Consider the following 22,123-nt stretch of genomic DNA (forward strand, 5'->3'; position numbering starts at 1 on the left):
GGCTAGTCTAACTAATACCACTAATTCGCGTAGAGCAGAGAACAGATAGAGCTGGTGTTGGGCACACGGGATAACTACACACATAACTTTGCACTGCTAAGACAACTGTGAACGCAGAAAAAACTTTTTTTTTTTTTTAATTGGCATTTGGCTAATCTTAGACGTCATATGACTTCTTTAGGTTCGGTCCCGTGGTTTCCCCGCTTTACGAGGCGCTTCATAAGCCGAGCTGGGCATGCATCAATCCAACTAGAGAACAATTTGGTTATATTTTCGGTGATGTTCCCGTTATATTCTAGAACACTGTAACCATTATGACTTGGTCTTCTTCACGGAATCTACCTTATTCTTTACTGCAGTCTGCTACCAATGCTACAGTATAGCTACAGGGAGGAATGTTTTTCTTTAGGGTGCCTAGATGTTGCCCGCGCGCCGCCGTTCATGGGCGCCACGCTTCCTCCTCTAGCTTTTTTCTTCAGCTGTGCCTAAAGCCTAAAGTGCTCAAGTTCCGTCCAAAAGGAACTGTAATTGTCACTAGAGTTCCGTCTAGATTACATAGTTGTTACGATTCCTTTTGTGTGCGCCAGCTTGAACGTGCTTGAACTTCTAGATGAGGACGTAATTAGATGGACAGGACACATTGCTGCCTATTCGTCTACATGCGTCCACGTCTCGAAGTGTAATCTATCTATACAGAATTGTATCTGTCACCATAGAGGAAGGAAGTTGTTTCCTTCCTCCATGGTCACCACAGTCCTGCCCAGATAGAACTAGTTTGCGCCATACTTCTATGTGGAATTAAAAGTGGCGCTAAACTTTTGTCCAGACGCAACAACATCTCCTTGTGATGTGCCGCTGCTACGAGCTGCAGCTCCCGCCTGGAGTATTAACTAACTTTTAGAGCGCAGCTCATTGGCGCCCGTCCCTGTGTTTCACGTCGGCGTCGCCGTTGTCCCTCGTAACCATGCAGCTCCGCAGTTTGCCGCTGCGTGGCTTGAAGCGGTTCGGAAATCGTTTAAAATATGTTGTCAAATTGTTCTCATGACTTTACTAGGATTCTCACTAAAGTGACAAACTTAATGCAGCGCAATGGCTGAAGGAAGCTCTCCTTTCAAGAATGAGGCCCACAACAAGTATTTTGGCAAAATTTACAATATATTGTAAATGCTGGCTGTATTGGGTAAATGCATTTTAATGAATCATTGTGATAGCCGCAAGTTTTGATCTCGGAGGTGGTACCCCAGTCAAAACATTAGTCATAAGAGATGTTTCAGGCAAAGTCGAAATGATCCTTTAAATATGTGTGATGATGATGAACACAAGAGGTTTTGCGACGTTTATTTCACACTTCCACGGACTGTCACTGTGCCATACATATTGAAATCTTTTTATCTTTATGACGGACATCAATCAGGATCAGAACTCAACATCCAACAGCTGCCTGTCTAAAGATGGCAACAAGGAAGCCGGTGATGTTTCATTTGACTGTGGAGCACCACCCGTGAATATGATGTGAGCCCTCAGTCTTGCAAAATTAAAATTCAGTTGCAATCAATCGTTTGATAAGGTTTGCAAACATTTGCGATATGACCCTTGCAGACAAGTGGCGGTACACGTGCAAAAAAAAGGATGAAGGTAACCGCTTGTTCTGGTCATACATATATGTTTCATTTAGAGCATGACGAGGTGCCTGAAGATGTAGCCTCAAAGCTGGAACTAAGTTAACATCCAAGATTTGAAACTGAAATGCCTCCTGAACCTTGCAGCATGCCAGCTGCAAACTATTTCTATGATTATGCTGTTGAAAACTGTATATAGGCTCCGGAAATCGATCCTAACAATATCAAAGCCTTGTACCGACGCAGTACAGGAGTATGAGAGGGCTAAATGTGACCTGCAGCAAGCCAAGAATTAGAATCGAAAGAATTCAGCTGTTGACAGGAAACATTGAACTCCTTAAGGGGTGCACATGCAAGCCAAGCAAATACTTTGCTGTTGCTATGAAAAGAAGCTTTTTGAATTACTGAGCAGCAAAACATTTAGTCGTGTACGTAATATGAAAGCAAGTGTGTGTGGTGCATTTTTGATATTGTGTGCATAGTTTTCACAAATATCTTCCACACATACATTGTGAAACGTGGAGTAGGCTTGCATCGCTGTTGTCACTAAAAAAATGTGGATTCTATCACTGTTTCTGGCAATTCTCCCACGTAGCGATTTCACTGCTGGATGTCTATTTACCTTCATTCTTTGGCCTCAAAATATCTTGCTCATTGCTTCGATGAAACTGATATTGTGTATGTGAGGTTTAATGCCCCAAAGTAGCGTGTAGGCTATGATACAGTAGTGAAGAGCTTCAGGTAACTTTTTCCGCTTGAATTTCTGTAATGTTGTGCTAACATTGTACAGCACATGGGCCGAAATCAGGGTGCAAACTTCAGACATCGCCTTTTTTTTGTTGCAATGACCTTGACCTTTGGCCTTAAACCCCTTTCCTTAGAGCGCAGTACAGGTGTCCATTGAGAGCCATGACAGATACTGTGCCTTTGCTTTCGTATAAGCCAATTTACAAAAATTAAGTAAATATCCACCTCCTAAAAATTTCAGCATTTGGTATTAATGACCCCGCACTAGAATTCCTCTGCAGTTATTTATGCAATCGTGAAATAGCTGTTGGCATATCAGGAATTTTATGAAATACTAAAATAATAAACACAGGGGTGCCTGAAGGCTCTATTTTAGGGCACCTGCTATTCATAATTTATATTAATGACTTACCACACTGCCTTGCATCTTTTGAATGTTTCTTATATGCTGATGATATGACTATACTAAGCAGTAATTCTTGCCTTGATACTGTTATATCTAATCTCAATGACGAGTAAACACAATTCATGGTTTTTTGTTCGCTCTCCTCTGCTTATGCCTGTAATGCTCCTATTATCTTCATTGATTCCCATCCTATTCTTCCTGCCGAATGTTCATTTTTGGGGATACCAACTTGTCTCTCTAAACTTTCACCTTCATGTGGCTCTTCTTCAAAAAAATGAAAAACTGCTTATGGCATCTGGGTGCTCTTAAAAGCTCGACAATACTTCCATCTGTCTACTCTACGAACATTACACTACGCTTTCATACATAGTCATCTCAATTATTGCATTACAACTTGGGGTCTCATATATCCTTCACACGTTTATTGCGTTTTTTCAGCAACTTAACATTCTTCCCATCTTCACCTTACTCGTGTATAACTTAGGCACTTTTGCATATTTTGTTAATGACAACAATCTTACCAACCCCGATATCACTAGATTTTTCATCAAGAAGTAATTTCCTCCTGCGAAGAGTACACATACCTCTGGCCATCAAATCCTCTACATTTAAGGGCTTTGTGCACATGTTCACTTGTTTGTATAATGCATACATCACACTATGCTGCTGTTCTTGCTTTTTTTATGGTGCAATACTACTTGTCATTATTGTCTATGGTTATTTCTGTGTGGGCTATTCTATAATTTAAGCATAGATTTTTTTCTCCCTTGCCTCTCGCGTTATATGTTATAACATACTATATTTTTACTTTGTACATTTGCTATTACCACTGCTCCCTTTTATACTCATTCTAATTAGTTCAGGAGGTCTCCGTACAGTATTTCATTATGGGGCCTTTTTTTGTATTTATCATGTGTGCACAATAAACTTGCACCTTGAAAAATGCTCCTATTATCTTCATTGATTCCCATCCTATTCTTCCTGCCGAATGTTCATTTTTGGGGATACCAACTTGTCTCTCTAAACTTTCACCTTCATGTGGCTCTTCAAAAAATGAAAAACTGCTTATGGCATCTGGGTGCTCTTAAAAGCTCGACAATACTTCCATCTGTCTACTCTACGAACATTACACTACGCTTTCATACATAGTCATCTCAATTATTGCATTACAACTTGGGGTCTCATATATCCTTCACACATTTATTGCGTTTTTTCAGCAACTTAACATTCTTCCCATCTTCACCTTACTCTAGGTGTAGGTGTCCACCAAAAAGTGAGATACAATCTTCCTTTCTTCCCAAACCAACTTGAGCAAAAATTATAAAAAAATTATTGCATGAAAAGGCAGCGGTAAAGGCGCTATCGTGAAGCCTGAGCAGCCCCGTAATTCAAGCAGTGTTCAACCTCACTAAATAATGCCCAACAATGCTTTCACTCCCAAGCCATTTTTTTTGCCCTTTGCCCCTCTTTATTGCACGGCACTCCTATGCAGGCAGCCATGGTGTGCAAAAAGGTGGCGATCTCATCTTGTCACAGCCGCACAGGCAAGACAGTCCTGTTGTCCGGCAAATCCGATGACACCCTCCGCACAACTTTGTGATGAGGTGATGACAGAGAAGCAAGGTGTGCTTGATGTGGTCTGCCCACTTCCAACCCTCCTTTGTGCAGTCTTTTGGTGCCACAACCACACCTCAGTTTAAAGCAGGGTGTCAAACCAAACTGGAACCGGACCCAAATTTTTGCCCGGAACCAAACCGAACCAGAGATTTTTCCGCCATCTTGGAACTGAGCTCAAGCTGGAACAAATCATAGGAACCGTTCTGAATCGGTTCATGGTACGATTCCGACCCACTTTTGTTGGCAGATTACCTTCATTACTGTCGTCATTGTTCTGTCTATAGTTACTTCTGTGCGAGTTATTCTATAATTTAAACATAGATCCCTTTCCTCTCGCGTTATTGAAATTTTGTGTACCTGTAAGGCACAGCAGAAACATTTTCTTTTAACAGTTGGTTATGTGCCAATGATAATATTCATTTTCCCCCATCCTGCTCTATTAGTGGTTGCTCATTTTGCTGAGGTCTGTACAATCAATTGGAGCCCATCACATCTGAGGACAAAAACAATCGACTGACTACTATATCAATTTTCAGCATTTATTATATACTGGAACAGGGAAGTAAACTCAGTAAAAAAAATGCACCCGAAGGTTTTTTTTTCCAAACCGAAACCGAACCCGAAAAAATTCCAGTTCGACACCCTGGTTTAAACTTTTAGAATCTCGCAACAGTACGGTGGCCACACACACTGGTGGTGGGAGGAGCCTGCTGCTACCCATTAAATTTAATAGTGAATCGAGTTCACAGACGGTGTTTTCTTCTTTGAAATGTTTACAAGGATCACCACATGATGTTCAACTGCAGCCACTAACTATAATAACTATGACGTGCAATTGGTGTCGTGCTGCGATTGTTCTGCAGTTGCACGACTCACGGAACCTAAACACACCGATGACACCCGATGTAGGCAATCACACTGTTGTAGGCAATACAATGGCTCAGTGTGTGGCAGAAACCCATGTTCTGCTAAATTGTACATCACAACTATCTTTTTGAACAAGGAAGGAATAGTCATATTTAGGAATTTAGGAAATATTTAGGAATAAACAAAACTTCATTATCATGAAAGAAAAAGGCTGTATCAGAATGGGCTAGTGAGTAAGTAGCATTTTAAAAGTATTTTCAACTGCATTTTTCCATCAAAGGTGACCGCAGGAAAGCTTCTCATGCCAGATAATGTAAAGATTTTTGATGTTCAGTTTTTATATATCTGCAACTTAAAAAGAGCATCACTACCGTAAAATTCCGAGCAAGCACAATTTCAGCACAATGGTAATAGGCCCTGTATGCCTTTCAGTCACTTTTGAGAACACAGTATCGATACCTAAGTGGCATCACCTTCGTAACAGTTAGATTTAGAACTCTTTGCAAATTAGCACAAGCCATTGAAAGCTTGTCCAGCTACAGTGTCTGCTTTGCTCGCTGCTCTATGTTCCCTCACCACAAATGATTCAAAAGGCTATTTTTCTATTTTAATAAAATTTCATATGTATTAGGCTCAGCACAAGACAAGATATATACCTCTGCTACCAGTGTGCTGCCATTGTTTATGCAACTCGCAACATGCCACCAGCCCGCTGCTCTTCTCACAGCAGCCTAATCAGAGTGGATAAGATCACACTGTTGTAGGCAATACAATGGCTCAGTGTGTGGCAGAAACCCATGTTCTGCTAAATTTGATGGCAAAACATCAGGAAAAGCAGAATAGAGCAGCACTTCCACTCCTGCAAAAGCACAATTTGTCCCCCCCCCCCCCCCCCCCCCCCCTTGTGTTCGAGCTCCCTCCATGTTCCATGGCTCTTGCATAGAGTATATATTATGCAGTGTGTGTAAGAGCGTCATGTAGCTTTGTGCCAGCGTCATAGAATTTAATGAAATTGGTTACATTTTGCTGAGACTCAGATGCCAGCAACAGCGAAGTACTATGGTCAGCCATTTTCCATGCCTACTTCCCTCTCGCATACAGAAATATCAATCTGAATTGCTAGTGGTTGTGTTTATATTTCCATACACAAAACGTGTTTAGGTGAGCGATAGGAAACTCAGTTGATTTGAGCCAAATTCAAACCACTGGTGACCGAGAACACTCGTTTTGCCTGAACCTTCGCTCCTCAGCTCGCCGATACAGCTACCTTTTGCATATCACTGACTATACCAACAAGCCAGATCGACATTCTCATGGACAAAGCCATAGCACTTGAATAAAGAGACAGGCATTTATCATGTGTAAAAAATAACAGCATATCAACCTGCTTATAAATGCCGATTTCCAGTTCTTAACCCAGTGTTCAACCACCCGCGCATATCGCGTCAACGAGCAATAATGCACTTCAAATGACTAGCATTTTCAGGTACAGTGATTACAGCACACACCAGCATGCATAGGTTTTAGAGCATATAAACACTCATTCTACATGCAGTGCTCATGCGCCCCGCAGTCCACGGTGTGCCTGGTGTCGACAGTAGGAATGTGTCGGCAGCCTGCATGCGAGGGTAAATGAATCTGCCCTCTAATAGAAGGAAGAAGTAGTGAATCCACAACATTTTCAATGAACTATGTATTTCTTTCAGTACATGTGTTATGTACAATGAGTATTTTCTCACTAGAGTCAGCCTGAAACGCTGCAGGTTCCACCAGTTTAACATAAACATATTTGTTAAAATCACCTACATATGATTGCACGTAGGGTGCTTAAAATGTGTAACAGGTAATAGTGCGCATTACAACATGGGGACACTACAAGCATTACATTTTTTTAATTTATGGGAGTGAAGCAAATTATACCCACAAAAAACATGGTGATAACGAAATGTGATTACAATGAATTCGAAATACTCCACAGGAATACAAACATGGCTCCAATAAAGTGTACTGCTGCAAGTAAATGCCAAGAGAACACAAAGGTTCTCTTACGGACTGCACAATCCAGGGCACACAAAACGTACACTGGACCGCCAAAGTTTGTACTCAAGATCATGTGGCCATTGAAATAGCTTCTATCTCCTCTCAAAGATAGTCAAAATCAAGAGAACTTTTATAAGAGTATGATAAAGGTAGGGAGCAACAAAAAACACTACACATGGCCAGCATTGCCAGACATAAATGTAATTTTGGGTATATACAACTACAATCGAAAATTCACTCATTTCTTGTCCGTTTTGGCACCCTTAGCATGCAAAGCTTTAAGGTTTCCCTTGGTCTTCTTCAGTACCACGTTGGTCTTGCCCACTGCAAAGACAAGCACAACCATGTCTCAATAAAGGCAAGCAGAATTGGGATGCTTTTTTCTACCTCTTGGCAGCGCCACGTGACACAGTAAGTGGGACAACCTGCGCTGAATTGCTGCTATGTGATCCCTTCCTAGGCAGTTTAGCTGCGAGTTAATGCTAAATTTATTTTTCTTTCATATACACTTCGGTCTAGGCATGTTGAACACTATTTGAGGTATTAGGCCAACTATTGGGCAAGAAGGCATTTAAAGTCCGTGAGCTGTGGACGCAACCCGACGAACTACTGCTACGACGCCGCACACCTGCAGCATTGTTGTCGCTTTGTTAAAGAAAATGAGTGACAGATTCAGTAAAAAAATATGCACTCAAATACCGGTAATCATTTTGAGAAAATTGTGCGCTGCACCGCCACATCGCTGCTTTGCTCGGTAATCATATTTCTTTGCTAGAAGAAAGGAGCTCTCGGGTGGCGACAGATGCGGGGAACTCCGCACGTGCCGGCAGAAGCGGTGCCATTCAGCTGCTCCTTGAACATTTTATAGTGATGATGATGCAAAGAATCTTTTAAGGCAACCGTGCAGAGGTGAGTTCCTTCTTGTACACTGACCATTCGAGCTTCAAGATGTTTGTTTTTCCATGTTTTTTTTTGTGTGTAGATTATGGTATCCATGATTTGTTTTCTTGGTCACTTGAAATTACTGCTGAAGTTGTCTAAGGAGAGTCACACTACGCAGTGCTGTGCGTGGCAGCACGAACGTTTAGTTTCAGACATCAATGCCTTCATTGAGAAGAAATTTGACACCTCCCCCCCTTTTGGACGAACATTCCTTGCTCTGGGTAGGTTCCCGGCAAAGAAGCCAGTATATTTTCTATCCCGCCAGCAATCGGACTTCACGAGTAATAAGCTCAAGAACATACCTTCAATTAGCACCAGTCCTTCGACCGCAACTCACGGAACTCTCCAACTCCATTTTGCTCTATAAAACGCATGTCGCACACTCAAGAATGACCACTCACTTCTTTGCACATTGACAACTTGTTTAACCAAGCTTCCTTCAGCTAATTTTTCAGGTAGAAATGGATATGTGCGTCAGGTTCCGCCGCATATACAGAGTAGTGACAGACCATGTCAAGAGCTTAAATTAACTAAATCAATGAGAGACGACGCAAGACGAAAGTGTGTGATGCTGGCAAACGTCAAAAAGCAAAACTGCACAGAAAACTGCGACCTTTAGCTAAACGCACAAATTCAATCCAGCGTCTGCTTCAGCAGCAGTAAGTGGAGTCGCGTGATCCCACTTGCTCCCCTAGGCCAACACTAGCGCCGTCCGCTCCAGTAGTGGAGCACACGCCCAATAGACCAACATCAGGTTTACAAACAAAGGGGGCGCTCGAGGCTCCGCAGCCAGAAGTGGTGGCTAGCCATTAAATATTGGCCAGCGCAAGAAGTGCATGACAAGGTATGCTGCGTATAGCGACGGAGCCGGTAGTGCATGGTCGTCTGCAACTGGGCATGGTAAATTTATCGTGCTGTGAACAGTCCCGTAAATCATCAGGCTTCCAGTACTACTAGCAAGAAAATGTAGTGTGCACTACCGCAATGCCTGGCTACGTAAAAAATTGGTGCAGCGATGGCGTAGCGGTACGATGCACCGGGATTGGAGCCACGCAATTCTCTACCGGTTAAAAAAAAAAAACATGCGTGTAGATGGAATTGCATGAACAGGTTTGGGGTGCGACCTGATGCCGATGAACACCTCCGGCAACGCACTCCCTCACCAGAACAGGAGTTGGCCACCCTGGTGCAGTAATTGGCCGCAACCTCTCATGATTAGTTCCATAAAACCCCGGCCCTCAGTCACCAGTGGCTGCGGAACAACTGACCACGGCGGCGGTCAGACCTGTGACGCAGCACGGGGTGCTAAGAATTCCTGGCTCTGCTGGACAGGCCGCCCTAACTAGTGAAGCTAGTTTAGCAGTGCTGGGGCCGTATCCAGCGGAGGTTCCTTTCGGGAACTGTTCTCTTTCATGATGACGTCAATTTGACGTCAGCAAGGCAGCGGGCGCCACCTCACGGCGAAGACGGGAAAGACAGCGGCCAATCAGCGATGGCCCCAGATCGTAGGCGTGTCCATCCAACGTCCATCACGAGCATGTGGCTTTTTCTGGTACCAAATACTTGTACCAAAGTGGTGTTAAGCACGAAATAAATCTAATAATTACATAGTAATGCAAACTAGTGAATAATAGACTCAAATATTCTTAGAAGCATCCTGTTAACAACTGCCAAGCAATTATCTTGGCTCATGAGTACCTTTCTTCGCCGCTAGATGGTGTTGCGCGCGCGGTGGCGGCGTCGTCTGCTTTCTCGCTCGCTGTGAAGTTTTTGTAAGTTCTGCCTTTCGCACAGAGTGGCAAATATCCTAATAACGATGTCTACAACGCCCGTAGTATGCAGTCCGAATCACGCTAGCTCTTTGACGGAGGAGTTGCTGCCGCCGTTGCGAGTACGAACGAGCTGCTTGATACCGGCACCGCGCCGGCGCGTCCGCGCCTGCCTATGTAGCGGGGCAGCGTCCGTAGCCTTATCGGCCGCTCAAGCGTCATGAGTATGCGCGACCTTTCCGTGAATAGCTGTCAATGTAGGACGCAGCCGATGACACATGGAATCCGACTGCACTCGACCCAGTCAGCCACCGTCTGCTCCCCTTCCGCTGATGTAGAAGGAGGGAAACCTCAGCCCGCACTTACGGACGCGAATTATTTGTCTCTACGACTGCCGGATTCAAATGGTCGCACTGCTGTTGGCCGAGAGCTCCCGATCGCAAAGTAGCGATCGAAGCGCGTAGAGCACCTTTGCTTCTGACGGCAGCCCGGCATACCCCTTCATCCCCACTTCGCTTCGCGATCGGCACGCAGCCTTAGCCAGTGTTGCCGCAAAACCTCCTGAGACATGTAGAAGGCGTTGTCTCGTTTTTCTTTTTTTTTTACTGCGTCAGTTTACTAAACCCGCAAAGCGCTGCCCAAAAAAAACACAGACACAAAAAAAAAAGGATACCACGGCCGTACTCAAGCAGCTGCGCGGCGCGCGCCGTCGCTCGACTACGGCCATGAGGAGCCACAGCGAGCGCAGAGCGGTTCCATCTCAAAGCAGACCAACTCGTCGCGGTTCCTGCGCCGGCCGGCAAAACGGTTCCTTTCGGAGCGGTGGCCCCGCTCCGTGCCGCTCCGTGACGTAGGCGAAAAACGTGGAGCCGCCTCCGGAAGTTTTGGGGGTCACACCGGACGTGACGCAGCAACCAATCAGGAGCGGCGAAAGGAACCAGTTCCCGAAAGGAACCGTCGCGGGATCTGGCCCCTGTTAGAGGTTATCGAGGTTTACCGGAGAGGCGACAACTAGGAGTAGGTTTCCTTGTCAATAAGCATATAGTGGGTAATATAGATGAATTCTATAGTATTAATGAGAGGGTGGCAGGCATCTTAATTAGGCTTAATAAGCGGTATAAACTGAAAGTTGTACAGGCCTATGCACCTACATGTAGTTATGACCAGGCAGTTGAAAGCTTCTACAAAGATGGCTTTCAACCCTGTCTGCTGTCTTCCTCGGCCGCCGTTTTCTTGACCTCTCTGAATTGTGTGCGACAGCAGCCCGAACGACTCGGGTCGTTCGCGAGCGCATACCTGCAGGTAGGAAGCTGTCCACACATACCGGCGGCCGCCGCGGAGGGAGCACTTTCCTTCATATCCCTGTCCCATTCAGCGCAAATTAGCGTGCACTCCTTCCGAGCACGGCTTTCTACAAGACCGCTTTCTTCTCTCGCGCTGCCTGGGTCAGTCTCTTCGGTACAGTCTTCTGCGGTTTGACCAACGGCGGTCGGTGACCCCTCGCGGAGTTGACATAGCATCGGCTCTGCATGGATGCTAGCAAACGATCGAGCGTGCGAGTTGCCCGCGTGCAAACATGTGTCGTCGTCGTTTTTAGTCCGGAGCTGCTTTCATTATGGTCGGCGAGAGGCATTTTTTGTGCATAACGAATGGAATGTATATGCGTACATATCACCGACGAGAGCACGGATTATTCGTCCGCGAATCTTAAAATTGAGATTAACAAAAAGGATAGTGTAGTGTTTTTTTTTTTTTGACGTCCTTTCGCACATCGTTTAGGAAGTGCCAATGCGCGTACGCATCGTCCGAGCCAGAATCGACGGCGCAAAACATCTGCAAAGCAGCTCGGCACATTCAGTTCGGCAGCGCAGGCTGTCACTGATTTTCGCAGCGACACGCAAGAATCGCGCACATGAGCATGCGAGCGGCTACGCTAGATGTGGTGGTGGTGACAAATGTTTAATGATCCAAAAGGGGTGCATGTATGCATCCGCCGGATCTACGAACATCCAGCCCTTACAGATACTGGGTGGGGTCCCTAGTACGGGACCCCAGTGGCATCGGCCGCTGCCCGGGCGCGCTCGACCATGGCCTTTTGGGCCTGCAAGTCATAGCAGCCGAGCAGGGTCGCCTCCCAGTCCTCCCGAGTGGGGTTGGGGTGAGGAGGAACAGATGGGTTGGATGGGCAAGCCCACACCATGTGGTAGATGTCCGAAGACTTCTCCGCACAGTGCGGACAACTGCCCGTGAACGAGGGATTAAAATGTTTTAGTGCTGCCGGGCACAGCAGAGTGTTGGTATAAAGACGGAGTAGAAGCCGCTCCTGACGCAGCGAAGCGGGCGATTCCAAAACGCCGTCCGCCGTGGCTTCGACGCAAATAAACGAGGCCTAGCGACGACCAGGGAGCAGCGCACGATCGGAGTGCCGTCGGCCGCAGCGCCCGCGGACGGCATCTCTGCAGTAACCTGGCGACATCTGGTGCTGCACATAAGCGGTGCGAATTTGTGTACTTTCGCAATGAAGCTGAGGATAGACCATTTTGACGCACGTTTTCATTAACACGAAGGTTGATGCCGGTACAGTGTTGAATCGGACCAGCTCGTGCTCTTTTCGCACTGCTGCACCGACGTGCACTTTCAGTCGGACGCACATCGTTTAGGAAGTGCCAATGCGTAACGTGCACGCGTGTTTTATCTCATGTGTACGCATCGGCTGAGCCAGAAACAACGGCGCAAAACATGAGCAAAGCAGCTCGCCACATGCAGTTCGGCAGCGCAGGCTGTCACCGCTTTCCGAAGCTACAGGAGCACGCGAGCGACTACACTAGAGACGCAGCGAAGCGGACGATTCTAAAACTCCGTCCGCCATGGCTGCGATGCAAAAGAAACAAGGCCTAGCAACGAGCAGGGAGCAGCGCACGACCGGAGTGCCGTCGGCCGCAGCGCCCGCGCCTGGCGGCATCGGGTGCTGCACTTACACTGCTTACGCAGTGCGAATTTGTGTACTTTTGCGATGAAGCTTAGGGTAGACCTTTTTTTTTTGACGCAAGTTCCATTCAATTATCAACACACCGCACAAATGGTCGATGCGGCAAAGACGAGACGGGACACGGGACTACAGTACGCTGCTGCGCCGTCGGTCGGTACATGAAGGTTGATGTTGTCTATTAATTCGGTACGGTGTTAAATCGGACCAGCTGGTGCTCGTTTTCGCACTCCTGCAGCGACGTGCACTTTCAGTCGGACGCCACCACCTTTTCGGTTAACATCGCGAACCGAAGCGCCAAGCTTGGGTTCACGCATGCATTGCACATGTCATTGCAGCACTCGCACTCGAGCAGATGACTTTCGCAGCTACCGGAAGTGTGTCCGTGACGTAGTGGCCGTCGCGGCTGCAGCCAATGGCAGCCTGTCGTGACCTGTCACTGTGACTTGTGACGTAGGTAATCACAGCAGAATAGTCCCGAATCTTAATAGAAAATTTGAACAACATAATGACAAATTTGATAAGCAACTCGAGAATATTAACACGCAAATCCAGCAACTTCTAGGGGCTCAGGGACAGATTCAAGTGCAGATTCAAAATCTCGCTAAACAAATGCAGGAAGCATCACTGGCCTTCTCTGATTCCAGTAACAGAATCGCAAATCTGGAAGAAACAATGGGTAACAATCATGGGCAAAAGCCATAATCAAAGACAACTCCACGATCTGGCAGTGGAACTGCCGAGGGTACCAGAGAAAGCGAGCGCTAATGCAACAATACATAGGACAAACTGCAGACAAACCCATAGCTATCATGATACAGGAGACTGGGAAAAACCTAACCAAATTGTTTGGATATCAAAGCCACAGCAGCGATAGGGGCGAAAAATCCAAAGTCACGACTTTTATCCAGAGAAACATAGCCGCTACTAATCACGAGATCACATCTCAGGATATAGAAGCAGTTTTTAACTGAAATCATCACTGGAAGAAAAGACCGATAGAGTATCTTTCTCTTGAACATATACAGCACTCCAAAGCAAAGGGAAGTTAGGTTTTCAAGTCCTATTCCGAAAAGCCCTAAAGATCGCAGGAAATAACCCGCTTATCATAGCCGGTGACTTTAATGCAGCTCATCAGGAATGGGGGTACAATTGGCAGGATCCTAAGGGCAGACAATTATGGGAAGACATGCAAACACTAGGACTCGCCCTGCACACTGATCCAAATGCACCCACACACACGGGTAATAGCGTCAGCAGGGACACCACCCCCGACCTGACCTTAAGCAAGAATGTAAGTACAGCGGACTGGAAAAACACCGAGCAAAACCTAGGTAGTGACCACTTCATTATTTCACTCACATTAGGAAAAGGAATCAAAATTAGAAAACCCAAACAACCCAAAATCACGGAATGGGAATGATTTAGGCAAATACGAGAGACCGAGGGAATTGAGAAAATCGACAATATCGATAAGTGGTCTCAAACGCTAAAGAAACATGTGGAGGAAGCAACAGTCACTCTAGAAGATGAAGATGCACCGCCGAGTATCAAACTCCTAAACATGTGGAACAAGAAACAGGACCTAGAGAAAAGCCTAAAAACACAAAGATGGAACCGTAATATTAGGAGAGCACTAGCTCGACATAATAAAGAGATGGAGACATACGCCATCAAACTAAATGAACAAAACTGGTGTAGCAGATGTGATGAAATGGAACAAGGCACGAGCCTCTCCAAAACATGGAACATTCTACGACACATGCTCGATCCGGAAAAATCTAAAGCACAAGCCAACGTAAATCAAACTAAAGTTAAGCATGCCTTCGAAGGCTCGGACGAACAATTGACGAGTAAATTAATCGAAATCTACATCGGACAAACGGAAACCGAAACGTTACCAGCATATGAGGGGAAACCTAACCTAGACTTCGACGCCCCCATCACCAGGGCTGAAGTTCGAGCTGAGATTATTGGATTAAAGACAAGATCAGCCCCAGGACCTGACGGTATCACGAACACTATTATCAGAAATCTAGAAGACGAGTCAATCACAGCCCTGACAGGATACATGAATAAGGTATGGGAGACTGGACAACTACCGCAGGCATGGAAAAATTCCAGTATGGTCCTCATACCCAAACCGGGGAAGCCGCCAAAACTAGAAAACCTAAGACCCATATCACTGACCTCGTGCGTGGGAAAGCTAATGGAACGCGTTATTCAGACGAGACTTACCAAATACATGGAGCAAGAGAACCTCTGGCCACACAAAATGGTGAGCTTCAGGCCGGGGTTAAGCACACAGGACGTGATGCTTAGACTTAGATACGATATCATAACACATGAATCTTGAGATACAAAGACTATTCTCGGACTTGACCTAACCAAAGCCTTCGACAATGTCAAGTATAAGGCAGTGCTCGAAGGTGTCCAAGAAGTTGGGGTTGGAATCAGAACCTATAACTATATCAAAGATTTTCTCACTAACAGAGAAGTCACCATGAGCTTTCAAATACTGGACTTAAATTTAGCATGTACGCAGATGACAAATCTCTGGATAAATAAAGGTAGCGACGCAGAAATAGAGAACAAACTCCAGGCTGCCGCAAATAAGGTGGATGAGTACGCTGCGGAACGCGGTCTATCCTGCTCGCCGCAAAAGTCAGAACTATTCATCTACAACCCCAAATATAAGAATAAAGCAGACATAAAGATAAATGTTGAAAACTACCCGGTTCCACAAGTAGAGGAAATTAGAATCCTAGGAATGATCCTCCAAGCAAGAGGGCAGAACACAAACACCATCAAAAAATTGGCGAACCACGCAGCCCAAGTCACGGGCATATTCAGAAGAGTAGCGCTTAGAGGACACGGTCTCAAGGAACGTAGTCTACTCAAAATGACACAGGCCTACATCATCAGTCGCATATGTTATGCCACACCTTTTCTCAATCTCAAAAAGACAGAACGTGAAAAAATACATCAAAAAAATACCTGACCTCAGCCTGAGGGCCCTCCTGACCCGCTCCCCGTGTGGAGCGGCATGTGGAGGTGCTGCCAATGCGCCCCTCTTTTGCAGCTCATCTGTCGGTATGTTTTATATATTGAATTATCGAACTATTTCGACATCATAATTCGAAAATGCGTCAAACGCGCACTAGGCCTCCCTGTCTCCACATCAACAGAGAAGCTGGAGAAAATTGGGATTCATAATACATGGCAAGGGCTCACTGAAGGAGACAGGCAGAACCATCCTAGACTGGGTCGGACTCCAATCAGACAGAGGCCCACAGACGAAAACATCTATCCCACCCAACATAAGAGAACACATAATGGTACCACCCTTCCCTCGAAACATGCACCCAGACTACAACAAAGAACGCAGAGAACACAGAGCCAAAGCCATCGCTAAAAGAATGAAACGCAAAGCAGTCGATGAAGTTGCTTATGTAGACGCATCATGCGGACGACACGGAGCAGCTGTCTCGGCAGTAGTAAATGGAGAAGGTGCACCTAAAATTGCGGCCTCAACACGCACCCGTCACATTAGTACAGCTGAAGAGGTCGCAATAGCGCTCGCATGCACTGGTACACAGGCCAAAACTATAATCAGCGACAGCAGAACGGCTGTCTGGAATTTTGCAAAAGGACGGATCTCAGAGGAGGCCAAAAAGATTCTTCTCACAAATCCCATTACTAGAACCATATCCATCATGGATACCAGCACACGAATCTGTCCCTGGCAACGAAGCTGCGCACCTGCTGGCCAGAGATCTCTACCACCGGGCAGCGGCAGAACAGCCCGAATGCAAAGGAATCAAAGATTGCGCTATCACATACAATGAGATCACAGAATCTTACAAATTAGATAGAAAAGTATACCCTCCCCCAGATCGGTCTCTCACTAACAATGAAGCACGCATCTGGAGGCGATTACAAGCCGATAACTGCATCTGCCCTGTCTGAGGTTTTTTTTAACACAGACCGGGGAGGAAGAAGATTCTAAATGTAAAAATTGCGGACAAAAAGGCATGCTAGATCATATAATATGGCAATGCGCCGATTCCCCAGGCGCCGGCATTAACATTGATAGTAGAGAAGCCTGGGAGGTTTGGCTGCGGAGCGGAGATCCCACCGTTCAGCGGCACGCGACCCGCCTGGCAGCTGAGGCCGTGAAGAGTGCTTGTAACCTCACCTGACCTCAGCCTGAGGGCCCTCCTGACCCGCTCCCCGTGTGGAGCGGCATGTGGAGGTGCTGCCAATGCGCCCCTCTTTTGCAGCTCATCTGTCGGTATGTTTTATATATTGAATTATCGAACTATTTCGCATTCTCCTTAGAGTTCGATATATCCGTGATCGATTAATGAGTTTAATTGTTTTTGAGATAACACTGGATGCTTAGCAAAGATCACTTCACACCTTCCATTTCATCCATCGCAGCCACAAATGTTCCGAGTAACACATTTTCCTCTTGCCTCATATCTAGCAGAGTTTCAAAGACTGAAGCGACATATGTCAACCACAATCACAAAAATGTGCACAGTGGTGACAAGAGGCATAATGTAGAGTGAGCAGACTTGCTTGTTGAATTACAGTATGATGCAAACATCTGGTTGTAAGAAACAGAAGTGCGAGATTTTACCAGCCAGATTTTAAGATAAGCAGAAACAAATACACCGTACCTATCACACAACATGAACAACGTCTCAATCTGAACAATAATTCTGAATTCAATCTGAACAATAATAATTGGTTACTTGACAATGCCAACTTCGACTGTGAAATTCCACAGCCTGCACAATTACTGGTCGTTAATGTACAGTTCTCAATGAGCACCAGAAGTAATGCCCATATGCTGGGAATTAAAAGCATACAAGAGGAAAATATGGACTGTGGCCACTAGCTTGGCACAAAACTTACGCTGCCGTTTTACGGCTGTCTCCACGCCCTGCTTCTTTTTCTTCAGAGACTGAAAAAAGAAGAGTAGGTATAAGAGCTACTGCACTTTCCACTGCAATGTTATCAAACAAGCATTTCAAATGTACATTCAACCACAAATAACAGATGCAGCAGAAAAATGAAGAGACTAAACAACGACTGACCAAGCTGCCTTTCTTTTTTCCTAACTGACTACTGCAGCAAGATCTTAGCACAATACTGCCCACACACTGAAAGCTATCACAAACAGCTATAAACAGTCTTGTTTCTTTCAAGTACAGCCAAAATTCAATAATCCAAGCTCAAAGGGGACAGAAAGTTCAATTGAATTATGCGAGGCTTCACCAGGATTCTCACAATATATGTTGACAACACCAAAGTATCCATATGAATAAATCAGCATTTAAAGCTGTCAAGAGTTCATACTATTTATGTAGTGTATGCTTAGTGCAAAGCAGTCAAGATACCAAAAATCTGGTATGCTCATGGGCACTGAAAAAGTAATGATTAATATTTCGATGACGTTTTTTTAACCATATTTGCATTTGAAAATTTCAATATTCACACACCCATACTTATAAACAAAAAACAAGACCTTGGCCCCTTTCCAGTGACACATACGGGCAAGCTACATATTTGTGGTGCCAGTCACACTCAACGTCAAATCGGTCATCACGGTAATCCTGTTGAAGGCATCTGCTCTGGTAATTCCATCCAACGAAGCAGGTGACATGATGCAGCTTATAGGTTCTTTATTTATTTGTGACTAATGACAGTCAGAATGATAGTGAGCTGCCAGCACAGTGTTGAATAAAAATCATCTTCAGTTGCCAAAGCTATAGTTATTAGCATCAGTCCAGGCAGTTCACCTGTGTTCGAGCACATGCAACGCTATTTTTAGTGCAGTTCCATAAATTTTTAATCCTAAAAGAAAAATGAAGCTCATCACAGTGATGCAGTGAATTGTGAATGGCATTTGATGGGTAACTGTGATTCATTGTCTTGTAATAAAATGGCTGTGTACACATGTGCAGTCGTGTATAAACAGCAGCAAAAATGAAATGCTATCTTTCCCACTTTCAAATGATACTGTTTAAAAGTGACAGAAGCGTGATGTTTGTATGGCATAGACACATGCATACTGTTATTTAGGTGCTTCTCTCTATGCCTCTGAATAACCTAACAATGCTCTGGTTATCCATTGTGCGCAAGGTAAAAGCTCCAATTTGAACACACTACACTATTTTAAATTTGAAGTTTTATTCCACAACAAAAAGATGCTGCGAGGAGGACAGGAAAAAGCTGTGTGAACAGCTTGAAAAGCCCTGACCCCCTAGCACACGGGGTAGGACAGAAGCATGCGGCAAGAGAACATCGTTAAAAAAAAAAACGTTAGTATAAAACAGGCAAGAAAAACAAGAAAATCATATGGCAACATTATACAAACAATAAACGCAGCTCTTTTGGCGATATATCTGATATGTCAATGTTAGCATCCTTTATCATGCGATTGAGAAGTGTAGGCAATTTGATTTCCATAATTGGTTCTACAATTTGGAACATACCACACCTCAGGATGGTGCACATAAGCAGAGATGTTTTTCTCTAGCCGTGCTAGGGTCGCCATAGCTTATATAACTGGCATAGTTTATATAACTGGCATAGTCTGTGATCGTTCATCGATCACAGACTAAGTTTTAGTGAAGGTTGATAAAGCAATTCCGTAGGTTTTTTGCAACACACATTTGCTACTCAAGCTGCAGCATAAATATTGATTCAATTACCACGTAATAAGGGCGTGTAAATATACGGCTGAACCCAGATACATTGAACTCAAAGGGGATTGCAAAATAGTTCGGTATAATGATAATTCGATATACAGAAATTAGTTTGGGACACCGCTTGCGATTGTGAAAAGTGATGCCGTATTTGTCGCGTAATCAACCCACTCGAATAATGAAACCACCCACAGTTTATTTATTGGCAGTGCACCAAGATGCTGTGCAGTGCAGTGACATCAGTGAACTTGGCAGAGTGCCCATGATGGCTCGCCATCTTTGAAGCTCCGTATCGGTTGCAAAATCCAAATTCTCACTTAACGTCCGCAGCCACCATAGCTTACGTCGCATAAGCTATGGCGACTGTGGATATTGACGCCACATGTTCAGCACGATGACGCACGTCACCCGCCGCACAGAGGGTTCACAACACACACTGTAGAAAGCGTTTTATGTTATCTGCTACGTGCTGCGCTGGCTTGTCTGCGAATGCTTAATGTGTGCTGCTGCAAAGAATACCGGAATAGAGGGAAGGGGAGGAAGAAAGCTCGGCAGAGTTTTTCCTTGCTCCATGCTATCGCATACCCATCGAGGAAGGAAAGAATGGGCATACACTTGCACTCCGTTCTATCGCGTTGTTTCCCGAACACCATGGCTGCGCTAGCTGCGTCTACTACGTACCGGCCGTTGCAAAACTGGTTACCTCTCGTTCATTCACGCACATCGCTTTCAAACGCCATGTGCTGCCACAAGGCAAACATCACCACAGATGCGCGCGGCGAGTAGACTATGATGTTCCCATCTCATGATTGTGCTCGTGTGTTCCGATTTGTGTTCTTGAGTTCGATTAAATGTTTTAAGCAACTTTTAGACACTTGCTGACTGCGTCATTCAGTGTGCGCGGTAGAATCTGCGCCAAGTTATTTTTGTGGTTTCTGGGCCTTAAATATTACAGTGCGTTACAATCGAGGCGCGTTAGAATCGTGCAAATACGATATGACGCAGCTTTCCTATAATTTAACATGAAATTTTAAGGGGATATTCTAAGAGTTCGATATAACCAAAATCCAAATTATCCAGGTTCGATATATCTGGGTTCGACTGTAGTACAAATAACCTTTTCCATTCAGCCTGATCAATGCGCTATCAAAGGATCCCAGATGCCTACATAATCAACAGTTTATTTAACCTATTCTTTTCTATAGAAGTGTATGAAAGCAGGCAAGCCATAATGACAGATAGCACAATACGGAAAAGAAAATGTAATGAATGATTGCCACCATTTTCTAGCCTGCAGCACCTTGCATGAATGTCCACCATTGCTCAAAATCACTCCAGTGCTGCGCAGCTTTGCCCTGGCTGCCACAAGCACTCGGACAAAGCACTGTTGTCAAAGGACGCCCATGAATGAATATTGATTCTATTACCACATAATAAGGGCGTGTAAATGTACGGGAAATATAGCGAGTGGCAGCACCCCTATAGCACAGCGCAGCCACTCTTGTCTCCTTCACACCAAGTCTGTATATACTGTGAACTGCTTGTGGATGTGTTGATGCCACACAGAAGGTTACGTTCACAAAGCAAAAATGCGAAGTCTTACTTAATGTAAAACATTTTAAAGGTGCTGTTATTACTGCAAAAAAGCTGGAAATTTGACCAGCATTTAAAATTCGCTGAGTGGCTCTCTGCAAATGGAGGGGTTTTCATAGGTGCAGAAAATTGTTAAGGTTAGAAAATAATAAGAGGTAAATAAGATGTAAAAAAAAGAAGGCAATGCGGCCACTGAATTTGGAATGAGATGCATCGAAGTAGTATGCTAGAAAACAAATACCGTATTTGCTTGCGTTATGAACCCAATCACATAATGAACCCAACCCTCACTTTTGGCGCTCTGAGAATATGAAAAGAACAATGTCGTTAGCGGGGCTCCTGTTTCGTACTGTCACCGTCGCAGTCCACAGCACATTTCATGGCAGTGTGCTAAGATGCTGCACAGCGATAACATCAGCATGTGCTTGGTTTACTTATCTTTGCAGACTAGGACTTTGCAGAGTGCCAGCAGTGGCTTGCTCAACTTATCCAGTTGCAAAAGCCTGGTTTTATGTACATTCACTTACATTATGAATTCACATTCATGACATCATGAGCCAACATCCATGATTGTGGATGACTGACGGATGAATGACTCAAAAAACAAGATCTCAGGTTTTTCAGTGCAATGAATCCTCCCCCAAAAGTGAGGTCAACTTTTCTTGAATAAAAGTGGGCTCATTATGCGAGTAAATACGGTAAATGCTTCACTCTTTCTTGAGGTCAGTATGTGCAGTGCTTTAATGACAATTTTTTCAGCACATATGTAGCAGTACAGTAAGATCTGAAATTTATAATTGGTAGCAAACCAATGCATA

At 44.8% G+C, this 22,123-nt stretch overlaps 1 protein-coding gene and 1 pseudogene across 8 annotated transcripts in view; one reads left to right on the forward strand and one right to left on the reverse strand.

Moving 5' to 3' along the window:
• Positions 1-1,207: 1,207 nt before the first annotated feature.
• LOC146204706 (uncharacterized) lies at positions 1,208-3,687 on the forward strand (annotated as a pseudogene).
• A 3,247-nt stretch (positions 3,688-6,934) lies between these two features.
• LOC146204707 (uncharacterized) overlaps positions 6,935-22,123 on the reverse strand; it is a 97,728-nt gene continuing 82,539 nt past the window's right edge. For all 8 annotated transcript variants that reach the window (XM_084589429.1, XM_084589424.1, XM_084589430.1 and 5 more), the window contains 2 exons: positions 17,917-17,965; positions 6,935-7,620 (listed from right to left, as the gene is read on the reverse strand). In XM_084589429.1, the coding sequence (XP_084445555.1) occupies positions 7,535-7,620; positions 17,917-17,965 (135 nt within the window). In that variant the 3' untranslated portion in view covers positions 6,935-7,534. The remainder of the gene's footprint in view (positions 7,621-17,916; positions 17,966-22,123) is intronic.

The sequence above is a fragment of the Amblyomma maculatum genome, chromosome 1 (assembly GCF_055883805.1).
Source record: "Amblyomma maculatum isolate TAMU_Amacu chromosome 1, ASM5588380v1, whole genome shotgun sequence".
Classification (NCBI taxonomy): Eukaryota; Metazoa; Arthropoda; class Arachnida; order Ixodida; family Ixodidae; genus Amblyomma; species Amblyomma maculatum.